Source organism: Aulonocara stuartgranti, assembly GCF_965226115.1.
Source record: "Aulonocara stuartgranti genome assembly, chromosome: 3".
Lineage (NCBI taxonomy): Eukaryota > Metazoa > Chordata > Actinopteri > Cichliformes > Cichlidae > Aulonocara > Aulonocara stuartgranti.
The window spans coordinates 73,300,450-73,313,202 of NC_138941.1; the positions used below are offsets into that span (position 1 = coordinate 73,300,450).

The following is a 12,753-nucleotide window of genomic DNA, read 5'->3' on the forward strand; positions in this document are numbered from 1 at the left end:
CCCACCCTTTGGGGACACCGGTTTCTGTATGGTTTAGAAGCAGGCTCACAACTGAATTTTACACCTCCAAGTCCAATGAAAACAAAAGTCACCAGAGATTTTCATTTTAAGCAATATTTCTCAATACAGTAGTTTGACACAAGCATCCCTCAGTCTATTGCACAAGCTTTTCTTTTTAAGGCATTAATGTGATTTCTGACATAATTTCTTACCCCAGTACAGTTTCTGTCTTTCACTGCATAGGGATCTCCATTGATGCATTGAGTGCAGTCCAGCTTAAATCCTATTATTATATTTCAGAGCATCCTAATAAAAATTAGTCTTACCTTCAGGGTCAATGTCAATATCATCAGGTGTTTGGCCTTTGTAGTGTGAAAAAGTTCCGTTCTCCAGTGTCAAAAGCTCATCTTGTGCTCATCTTAGCAAGCTGAAGTGTTCCCTGAGGCAATTGGTATACTGCCCGTGGACACGTATGTCATGGCCCAGAAAGTCTGCTAGTTGGTCTGCTTCATTTTCTTTAAGATTAAACAACCACAACATTGTTGGTATATGTTTTCGAAGTCTTCTTGATGTTCAGATTTCAGGGTGTTTGGCCCACTCTCCTTTGCAAACATTTGGATACAGTCTCCTCTTCGATAGGCAGATAAAGCTCTTGGTCTAGCAAACATGGAGATGTTCTCTTTAGGGACACCACAAGATTCACGAGTTTCCACAACAAGCTCCATTGCAGAGACCGTTGATAGTTTTAAGAGAATAGGAACTCCTCTCCCTCGTTTTCCACAGGTTTCTACTCTGGTGAAGAAATCACTTTTTTTTTCAAGTAAGGTCAGGCAAGCAGCCATGTCCGTATAGATTTCTGGATTTCTTCTGTCTTTAAAGGTGGACACTTCCATTCTTGATACTTCTCCTTCTTTTCTTCTGTTAAAAATGATCACTTGAGCAAGTGTCACTTTGGCAAGCTTGCATGGCTACATGGCGGGGGAGACAATCTCAGCATTCTTTCAGCATCACCTTGAATAGTCTCCATATGGTGATCCAAGCAGGAGTAGGCAGGTCTCTGGAACGTATTTCTCTCTGGATTGTGCTCTCAGGATTGTGCCAACTCTTTCACTGCACATATCAAATGGTTGAAGTTTGCAGGATAAATCAGTTCCTCTGCCTTTTGAATGGGGCTATTTTTCTGAAGTATAAGCAGCTGGCCCCCAAATTCCCTAAGACTTTGCCTTATGTAGTCATGTCTGTTCTTTCTTGAACCATTTAGATCACACAAGTTCTGTCCAAACTGCAGAAGAAGTTGGCCATTTTGGATTGAGTAACTTTGTCATATTTCATGCAGGAATCACACTTTTCAAGCTGTGAGGCATAGAGGACACATGAAAACAAATGTCTTCAAGAAAGGGTTTTCTTTATTTTAACCCTCAAAAAGGTTCAAAAGACAAAATTCTTAAACATAAAACTACTCATAGTGACCTAAGGGTAGCTTTTACAGTGGTTTGGCCAAACCATTTACACACAATAGGGGGAAAACAAAAACTCACACTAATATTAACTAACATAGGCAAACCTAAAACACCCCTTTTTCCTGATAAGCACATGGTTGGTCCTGCTGAGCAGGCATTATGTTCTCAGAATCCTCAGCCACACCTTTTACCCAGACAGGAAACAGCCACCACCCAAAACCAGGTAACTCAAAAAAAGAGAAACACAATTAATATAACAGAAAACATTTTTAGAAAACACACAATGCCTTTATGCGCGCGCCTCATAATATCAGTGTTAGGTTTAAATAAAATGATTAATGAATTATATTAATGAAGAAAACTGCAAACCAAACTAATAAAGTGAACAAATGGACTGATTTACCCATGTGTGGCTGATGCCATCACATAAGCCCTCTCCATTGTCACGAGCAACAGCAGTTTTCAGTGCACATTTGGATCGAACCCTCTGTTTCCCACCCTGGGAGTCACCTTCTTTCTTTGCTGGGCATCTTCTCATGTACTTCCACAGTGTTTTCAATGAATGAAATCAATGCCCTCTGTGGATTTGCTGTAGCTCATCAGCTCCCCTCTTCAACACACTGGCTTATGGGCAAAATTTCCACATCTTCTAAGGATGTTCAACCTATTGTGTCACACTCTTGAATTTTTGGGATATTGAAATGCAAGAGCAATCTCTTCTACATTTTTATCTACAGCCTCCAGGTGTCGTGCAATTTTTGATGTAGGTTGGTGTCTAAACAAACAGTAGTTTCTCTTATCATACACATGGTGACTTCCAAACTTTGAAGGTGGTAACAATTTGATTGATTCCGCAATCTGTTCAATTCTGCTTCTCTTTGGTGTACTTTTAGTATTCTGAGATCCTCTTCTTAGGAGTTATGGCAACATTGACTTTATTTAAAATTTCTGAAGAATTATCTAGTTTTTGTGGAGATAAATTGGGGTATCACACAGAAGGCAGAGGCTTCTGTGCAGTTGGATAAAGAGGTCCATCTTCATCTAGATGACAGGAACTTGGTCTGGAACATAATCAGCATCACTACAGTCTGGGTTATCGGATTCATCAAAAGACGTTTCTGCATATGTTGAGACCTTGGTTAAAAAAAAAAAAAAAAACATCTCTTTAAGATTTAAGGCATGACTGAAGTAGTTGGGTTGTGACAGATTAAAAGTTAAAGCCATTTAAAGATAAATAAAACATGTATATTACAAATTTTCTACCTATGACCTCTTTTTTTCAGTATTCAACAAAGCAATCCTCAAATGCTGGTTGAAGTGATGATGTTGTGGCAATTATATGAGGACCTGCAGCCTTTTAAGGATGGACAAAAAATAAAAACTCCATGCGTCTAAAAATACCATGTTATTATAATGTATTTTTGATATGTATGAAACCTTCTTCATCCTGGATCCCGCTGGTGCAGGGTCTTCGCTCTTCGGCAAAGGTTTCTCCATTTGGTTCTGTCCGAGGCATCCTCAGGTGATGCGTTGATGGTCTTAATGTCCTCCTTAATTTTGTCCATCCACTGTTTCTTCGGTCTGCCTCAAGGCCGGCATCCTTCTGGGTCGATCATCATTGCCATTTTTGCTACAGAGTTCTCATTGCTTCGAATCACGTGTCCATACCACCTCAGGCGGGACTCGAGCATCTTTTCCTGAATTGGGGCTACACCTAGTCGCTTCCGTATGTCTTTGTTCGTAACACGGTCCCATCTTGTAATTCCCAGGCTCCATCGGAGCATGCGCGTCTCCATGGTGTTTAGGGCCTGTTCATGTGTGGTCAATGCGGGCCAACATGCGGAACCATACAGGGCTACTGGGCGGACCACCGCTTTGTAGATTTTTCCCTTGAGTCGATCTGGCATTCTTCTGTCGCAAAGGACACCAGTGACCTGTTGCCATTTTAACCAGGCTGCATTTATTCGTGCTCGGACAAAGGGGGTTATGTTTCCATCGTAGCTGATGATTCAGCCCAAGTAGCGGAACTCTTCTGTCTTCTTCAACTCTTCGTTGTCAATTATGATGGTGCCATCAGTTTGGGGGCCTCCTTCCAGGTATTCGGTCTTTTTCGTATAGAGCCGCATACCATATTCACTGAGCCGGGTCTTCCAGAGTTGCGTCGTCGTTTGGGTCTCTTCTCTGTCTTTGCTGGCGAAGAATACGTCGTCGGCAAAGAGGAGAGACCATGGATGAGGTAACTGGAGGTCGGCCGTGATGGTATCCGTACATAGAATGAAGAGGGGGAGTGACAGAGCTGACCCTTGGTGGACCCCAACACTAACTGGGAAGGGAGGTGATAGTCAAGCGGCGCATCGGACTGAACTGGTGGCGTTGTCGTAGAGGAGCTGTATCCATTTGATGTACGCCTCAGGGACACCATGCGATCTTAGGGAGTGCCATATGAGGTCATGGGGTACCCTGATATGTATGAAACCAAATAAGGAAATATTAAACTGCAAAAGTAATACTGGTTACAGCATAAAATTCAAATCTGGAATCACTGGTTTGAGGATATACGTTTGAAAAAATATGTAATTTAGAAAATTAGCTTATGTAGGGCATTTTTTAAGAGGGACATGAAAATGAACATTAAAACTAACCTAAACTGCACAGCAATGCACTTGTTTAAATTCAAAGACTTGTTATCAATAGTTCGGCTACCTGCTGCACATCTTCCAGTGTTTCCCTGGTCCACATCTCCAAGGGGAAATTATCTGATAAGCGTAGCGGCACAGTAGTGATGTGCGATACCACTGATTTCCTTTCCGATCCGATACCAAGTAATATTCAGGGTGGTATCGACGATACTGATACTTTGTACAAAAACTTATTTTATTAATTGTATCTCAAATTATAGCATCATAATGATTACAGGACATCAGATTACTTGTTCTTATCACTTAATAATGCAGAGTTCATCATATAGAAATAAAAAAACTGAAGTTGTGCTATTTGAACACCTTGCCTGCCTGCAGCACTAAAGGACTCCGTGAGAGACGTCTGTCTCGCCCTAGCAGCACCTGTCCCTGTCCTCCTCTTCAGTTCGTCTCAACATACGCTCGTCATATTCTGTGATATGATTTACTCTGAGGTGTTTGACAAGGTTAGTGATGTTGCCACAACCATACATGCCAACCCTCCCGAATCCGATCCCGAATTTCAGTGCCCCTTCCAAAAATCTCCCGGAGCCACCATTCTCCCGAATTTCTCCAATTTTCCAGGACAACAAAATTGAAAAACCATATCGCAGAATTCATAGCGCGGCCCAGCCAATTCCAGTTTCCAACAATGGCGGCAGCTACTTAGTTTTAATATTACTCTTATTTCTCTTTCTGGGTCGCAAAAAAACCTTTAACATATTTTCAGGTGAGAATGTAGCTGTGTAAACTTCAAATATCTGAGCCGACCGACACATCGTCTTCAAACCCCCGCGGTCTTTTGCTACTCGGGTTAAACATGATATATAAGTCACTTTGATAACTTAAAAATGTTATTGTTTGGCTTTTTCAGTGTTTTATTTGTTCGTGAGTAAATCGGTTTGGCTGAGATTAAAGTTATTAGATTAGATTAAATTAAATTTAACTTTATTAATCCATCGAGTGGGTTCCTCCGGTGTTTTCACACAGCTGAATAAACGTCAAACAGAAAACTAATTAAACAGAAGTGTGAGACGGTCGAGAGTTTACGGCAGTGCCCGGTTATATTTTAGATAGCAAGGAGCAGACGGCAGAGTTTCACTCCACCGAGGGAGCTCGTGACGTACTACCCGGCTTTCTTTAGACCCTGAAGGCCGGGTCCTCAGGTGGAAGCAGCCTCTGAATTTGGACACCCCCGCTGTTTCCAGGCCGGCCAATAATAACGGTGACATTTAACGTATTTTACCCGATAAATAAACACTGTAAAATGTATTTTGAATGTCTCCCTAATTCTGAGGTCTCAAGGTTGGCAAGTATGGCCACAACACCTCACTTTTTTGCCACATGTATCGCAAACCACGTCTCAGCTGTTTGTGGAGGTAAAATACGTCTGTACATGACATCAACTGCGCTCAGCCATTGTTGTGAGTGCGCACGCCAGCGGCTGCGAGACATGTAGTTTCTTTCCACTGTGTTCCTGTTAATGAAAAACTACAAATTTACCCTAAAGTACTAAAATATCGATATTTTAATGTGAGAATCGATTCTAGAACATAAATGATTGGTATCGGAGGAATCGATATTTCAGGATCGATCCGCACATCACTAGTAGACAGATATTCAACAATAAATAAACCATCTTTGTGAGTGCCATTACATCTTAAATTATACAGTACTTGTGACATTGATCAAATATTATCTGAATTTCCTTTTCTAAGCTGCAAATTGTAGGTGTATCTGAATGTCATGTTGAAAATTCATGTCAGGGGTATTTCCTGGCTGGGATTTTAGTTGTGAGCAAGAGTGATAAATGGGATGCTAGTTTTCAGAAGAGAAAATTAAGCAGGAACTTTAAATCTTAATCCTCCTCACACAGTGTATGGCCAGAGTGTTGCATATCCAGTACACTTAACATAAAAATGTTATCATCTATCAAATAAATTTGGATACAAGACTTTGTATGTGTGACCTCTGGGTTATGTCTTCTCAGGCCTTTAAATGAACGAATGGGGTCAGGTAGATTTTGTAGTAACAGCCTCTTTTATTCAGTATCTACATCTGCATTCACAACAAAGGGCAACAAAGAATGCTTTTTTTTATTGTTGCGGACAATCAGCGTGAGACCTGTGTGGAAATGCGACATCAGTGTTAGCTAATATTGAGATTGGAGAGATATTTTGCTGCTATTGTTCATAATCATCCTCATTACCATTGCATTAATAATACAATCTGCAGTATTGATATTGCATTCAGATGTTTAAACATATTGGTACCCAATTAGCCTTTATTACAGGTGCAGTGATAACCACTTTAAACTGTTGAGTTGAATCTATAATCTTAAATGCTTTTGAATGCTTTTTATAATTTTAAATGTTTATATGCAGATTACATTGCATTATAAAAGAAACTCTGAGTATAGTCTGGGCCTAAAAGTCTTGACAGGAAACTGTAGGTTTGCAGAGCATGCTTTGCATCCAGGAAATGAAACTAAGCAGAGCGTGAGTGACGTGGAGCTTAGAAGGTTAATCTTACAGCAAAAATAGTAGCTGAGCAGAGGCCTGAGTGTATTCAGCAACCTGCTGTGTTTGAGTTTGCTTGGTAACAGATGACTGAGAATAAGTCAGGAAGTATACTTCTAAAATGTCTTTGTTCCCTCTGTAAAGTGTGCATTTTGGTTGTCATTTTGAGGAGCTGTTTGGATGATGCTATTTGAATAACCAGGTTATTCATTATTATCTTTTATACTTTTATATTCTTTGATTAAGCTTTTAGTAGGTTCTTGATTAAAACATTTATTCAACATATTACAGATATAGTTTCAGTTAGGTTATTATGCACATGAGAATTGGCCTCTCTCCTAATAAGACAAAGTTCGTGTGAGGTCGAGCCACACACACACACACACACACACACACGTACACATACACACACTTGCACAGCAGTTAGACTCAGGGGTAGGTGAAGGTTCAAATAATATTTTGTAAAAGCTTGCAACTGCAAAATTGTGTTTGCAAAAGAACAGTTTGTTGCAGAATGTGTGCCTGATGTTCCAGATGATAATCAAGCGTCCGGCAGCGACAGGAAGACACCTGGGATGGAGACGAGGCGATGTTGCGTTTTCAAACTGTGTTAAAAGTCATTGTGGCTTTGATTTGACGTATACATATATTGTATCTGCTTAACGCATGAGGGGGCGTTATAAATTTCCCCGATGGTATAAAAACAACTGCTTGTGTGTTGTTAGACAGAGATCGATGCTGTCTGCGTACAGTATTCATCTCCCACACGTGTGTTTCATTAAAATCATCGTTTGGCCCGGCCCTGTCTGGACTTAGTGTTATTGTGTACTTCCTCCTCAATATTTGAACCCTTAACACTAACTATACTCCCGGGTCTTTTTACTGATAAAGACGTCTCACATACACGAAAGTTTAACCAAGGGGTGGGCAACTCCAGGCCTCAAGGGCTGGTGTCCTGCAGGTTTTAGATTTCACCCTGGGTCAGCACACCTGAATCAAATGATTAGTTCATTACCAGGTCTCTGGAGAACTGCAGGAGATGTTGAGGCGTAATTCAGCCATTTAAATCAGCTGTGTTTAATCAAGGACACATCTAAAACCTGCAGAACACTGGCCCTTGAGCCCTGGAGTTGCGCACCCCTGGTTAAACCCAACATAAGGATGGGAGAAATAACCCACGGGAAAGAATGTTTAACCAAAAATAACTGGGTCAACTTGTATTACCCTTACAGCTAGCAACATGACTTTTTTTGTTCATGACATTTGCACATCCTTATCTCTACGGACATCCTCCATTACTCTGAGGATTACCCAGAATTCCTTGCCCCTTCGTGGTTATTGCAGGGTGACATTTACAACAGTAGGTGGTGCCAATGTCCCATTTAGCAGAATTTAACTTGAACCTTATTTAACTATGTTGTTACGGCCCTGGACCGGCTGTGTATTTTTGTTGTGCTGTGTCTTTTATGACTCTACAGGTCCTTCCTGGTTGGGGAGCTAGCGGCGGCTGATTGGTCCCCTCATCAGGTGGCTGTTTCTAAAAGATCCCTGCCCAGCAGATGTCAGCAGCAGCAACTGACAGCAGCAACAGAAGACCCCCTGAGCTTTGTACATAGCGTGTAGATACATTTTCACTTGTAAATAGTACATTGTGAATAGAAAATGAAACAGAAGGGGTGAGCTGCCTTATTATTTTCTTGTACTGTTTTCTCCTCTTTATTTCAGTTAGGGAGTTAGATGTAGCATCTGTCTTTTGTTTGGTTTTTGTTTCACATAGGGTTTTAGATGGCACCTCCTCTCCTGACTTAGCTTGTTTTGTTTGTTATTTTGGTCTTTGTTCACTCCAGAGCTTAGTTTTCATTGTAGACATTAAACCACCTTTCACTTAAGAAATTGTTTTTTCTGTGTATGATTTTGGGGACCAGGGCGGGGTCACTTCCTTTTTACCCCTTATGCTATGTTCCTCTACCCCTTGACTGTAGCGTAACATATGTTACATATGCACTTACTAAATACCCAAGTACATTACTCGCAAGAGCATCCAGTTTTGTTAGTTCCTGTGCCAGCTTTGCACATTTCATTAAACTCATGGTGTAATGTTTTTCCTCAGCATTTCGCTCATCCCCTGTCTTTCTGTGACTTTTCAGGGATTTCACATGATGTTGCCGCAGCTTGGTTATTTGTGACTAGGTGTACAAACTAACATAAAGCAAACATTAGTTGTACCACACATAATTAGCACCAGCTCATTTGTTAATTACTTTTGTAGAAACTATTCAAACTTTGAAGCTAAACTTGCATAACAGATTTCATTTAATCATCACCTGACTCACAAATGTTGGGTAAAACACACTGCTTTAACCTAAATATGGGCCAATCACAACACCCTTTACCTCAGGGCACTAATAAGTACAGTGTTAAAGATCTATGAGTGATAAAACATTCTGCCTTTTTTACAAATACTGAATGAAAAGGCACAGGCTGAAGCATTGTTTACATTTATGCCTGGCCTATATTTTTATCACTAAAGATACCCTACCTTCCAACTAGAGAAAATTAAGATTAACAAACAAAACTGCAACAATACTCTCACATGTGGTCCCATTTCAGTGCAGGGCAACTTGCATGTGACAAATAAAGGTTCACTTGACTTCTTGACAAAAACAATTTTGTAAAGCATTCTTTTGAAGACCAAAAATTAATTTCACATTTTTAAGCACACATCAACATCATTCACGATTCAACCCCCAAATCAGAAATACATATTTGTTTAGTCTCTTTCTTTGGTTTTTTTATAATAAAATTACAAAAATCATATTTAAAAAACTACTTTTTAAATCCAGTCTCAAGTGGCCAACCCAAGAAATTTTAGAATCTATTGTTTAGCTTCCCAGTTTCACGTACTGTGGATGTGGATTTTTGCAAAAGTTAGTTACAGTCTCAATAGCGCAAAAGGAATTAAAGTTAATACCATTAGCAGTTATTCCTGTTGCACGTACTGTGAGTACGTGCAACAGGAATAATAGTAGTAGGACTATATGTTTGCTAGCTTCAGTCAACTATCTCAATTCTATGGTCTGAAATATAATATTTGTAAATACCTACAGATCAGAGATTGGGTCAGGAGCCAAACATTAGGGAAAAATAACTAATTAATCTCACAATTTTCTGTCATTAATCACGATTAATCGCAATTACTTGATGAATAGCCTGGCTGCAATTACACTTTTTCAACTTTATATTTAAGCTTGTAACAGACATTTATGCAATATAATGAAATAAATGGAGAATAAACAAAGACTGTATGCTTAAATTCAAAGAGAATTTGAATAGTTTTCTTAAATCTTTTAGCACAGGTTCTCTCCTGTGAAATGCAACTTTAAAAAAAAAAAAACCTATATACTAATAGGTAAGTATACACTAATATATAATATATATTAGTGCTGTCAAACAATTAAAATGTTTAATCAGATTCATCACAGGGTTACTGTGGATTAATTTTGGTTAATCACGATTAAATATTCATTTTTAATCTATATTAATCGCAGTTCATTTTGTATGAGCAAACAGACTATGAAAAAAGGTCAAATGTAGACACTTAACATGTTTATTAAACATCTTGAACATTTATGTTAACAAAAAACTCTGTAAACATTTGTCCACTCTCTCTCTCTGTCACTCTTGGGGAGGCACTTCAAGTCCTTGAAACGAGGAACCAAAGCTATGTAAAGTGCGTGTCCTCAACAACATTAATCGGTCTGCAGTTTGTTGCAGTCCACTTATCAATTGTGTCGGTCAATATGTCCGAGGTAGACTTACTGAGTCCCTGATGCTCCGTGAGTGGCTTGTCTCAAGCTCGGTGGTGCATTAGCCAAAGTCCTAGCAGCATCCCCGGCTAACGTATATGTCTAGTCAATGTGATATTTTAAGCTGGAAATGCTTCAGTGAAAATAAAATATCTTCTTGCAAAATGTGCATAATACATTATGTCGGTCGACTGTTCCTTCTTGTTTTATTTTTCAATACTCAAATTTCCCATCGAGAGGGCCAATGTGCGTTTATCGTCTTCCCAAAGTTTATTGGTTCAGCTGCCCGTCACTACCAGATCAACTGCCATTTGTGCATGTGCAAAGGTAACTCCACTTGGACAAACTGCCCGAAATGCGTTGACAGAAACATTTCAGGAAATTTGAGTCATTCTGCACTCCAGCGTTAATAACGTTAATTTTTTTGTTTCGCCTTAATTGTGATGATCTGTGTTAAGGCATTTATTTTGACAGCACTAGTTTATTGTTGTCATAAACAGACAAGAAGACAACAACAAACTGCTCCTCCCATTCAACACATGTCAGTCCATATCCCAGCAAACTAAATCATCTCCATTTACACATCAAATAGAAACATGAATCACTTGTAATGATTAGAAACTTGATAGAATTTCAAATCTAGTTTGGGGAGTCATTCAGTGAGAAACAGTGAAATGATTTTCCATGTGAAAAGGTGGACAGCAGAAACAGAAAGAAACAGTGAAACTAAAAGAGAAACAAAGAGCTTTGGAACAACGAGGCAGCAGGAGGACAGCTGCAGTTTAACAGCTTCAACTCACTGACAGGAAACAACATTAGAAACATCATCATCCTCAACTCATCTGCTGCACTGACACTGACACCTTCAACGGCAACACCTTCAGTTTATCACCAGTGTTAATGATTGGAAACATCCTGTGAGTGAAAGTGTGTGTGAAGGTGTGTATGTGTGTTGTCAAAGGAGCTTGCAAAGAAAAGCGTCTGGACTTCTTTAAGTTAAGTCAGGCTGCCCAGGTGTTTGGCCTGGTCTATCAGAGCTCCTGAGGGCAGCTGTGGATCATCCAGCAGGGGGCAGCGCTGGACTCTTTCCACTGCAGCCTTGTAGTTGTGCAGGAATGAGACGTCTTCAGCTCTCAGCTCCTCCTCTGTGGCTCTGACTGTGTCTGAAAGAGCTGCTATCTCTCTGCTCAGAGCCTCCATCTTCTCCTTCATCATCCCACTCTTCTGCTCCTCTTCCTCCCTCAGTGCAGCCAGCCTGGCCTCCTCTTCCTCTGCTAGAAACTGGTGAAGCTTCTTAAACTGCTCCTTAATCTGCCTCTCTGTGTGTCGGGCCTGGACCTTAATGTGTTCTGCTGTTTGACCAAACTTCACTTGAACTTCTTCACAAACCTTTAACTTCTTCTTTAAGGGCTCCAGAGTTTCCTGAAGTTCCTTCTTGTGTTGTTGTGCAGCTTCATCAATGGGTCTGAATCTGTGATTGGTGTGTTTTTCTGAGGCACAGCAGACGACACACACTGGCTGCTGATGGTCCAGACAGAAGAGTTTGAGTTTCTCAGAGTGCAGACTGCAGAGAGCCTCTGAAGCTCTCTGATCTCTCTCCTGTAAGAACGACTCACACAGGTTCCTTAAAGCCAGATTTAAAGGTGGATCATACACTGATATTTCCTTACAAACTGGACACTCGTGTGTTGGTCTCTCTCTCCACCATCTCTTCAGACAGTCTTTACAGAAGCTGTGGCTACATGACAGAAGAACAGGATCTCTGAAGACCTCCTGACAGACCGGACAGCAGAGATCCTCCTCTGATCTGGAAGCCATTGAGTCTGTGAGTGAAGCTGAAAACAGCAGACAGGCAGTACAGTCAGTCCTGGCTCCCCTCCCTCCTCTACCACCTTCACTGTAACTTCCTTTGAGTCGTGTTTTTGCTCAAACTCACATTCAGTGTGTGGAGCGTCAGCAGCTTGAAGCAGCAGTGTTGGAGTTTTCCACTTTTCTCTCCTGTAGCTGGACTCACTCAGAGGAAGCTGCTAGTTTGGTCCAAAGATAAGTGTGAGTCTCAGAAGAATCAGTGGTGTTATTTCCTGTAACTAAGGGTGTGTTTCACTCCAAAGTTCAGACATTAACCTGCCAGAAGTTGTATAAGTTACTGATAAAGAGCTTTTATCTCATTTCACATGCAGGTCAGAGCATGAAAGCTGTGATGCAGCAGTTTGAGAAAAATTGCTGCTGATATAAAATATTTTTTGTGGTTTTACAAAATATATAAAAGAGCAGAAAGAAAATAAATGAG

The 12,753-nt window shown here is 40.3% G+C and overlaps 1 protein-coding gene across 1 annotated transcript; it reads right to left on the minus strand.

The window, feature by feature from the left end:
- Nucleotides 1–11,459: 11,459 nt before the first annotated feature.
- On the minus strand, nt 11,460–12,505 carry LOC309703198 (E3 ubiquitin-protein ligase TRIM35-like; the record flags this gene model as incomplete). Its single annotated transcript, XM_082527910.1, has 2 exons — nt 12,400–12,505; nt 11,460–12,298 (listed from the first exon to the last, which is right to left on the minus strand). The coding sequence occupies exon 2, from the start codon at nt 12,279–12,281 to the stop codon at nt 11,460–11,462; it is 822 nt and encodes a 273-aa protein (XP_082384036.1). The 5' UTR covers nt 12,282–12,298; nt 12,400–12,505.
- Nucleotides 12,506–12,753: the final 248 nt, after the last annotated feature.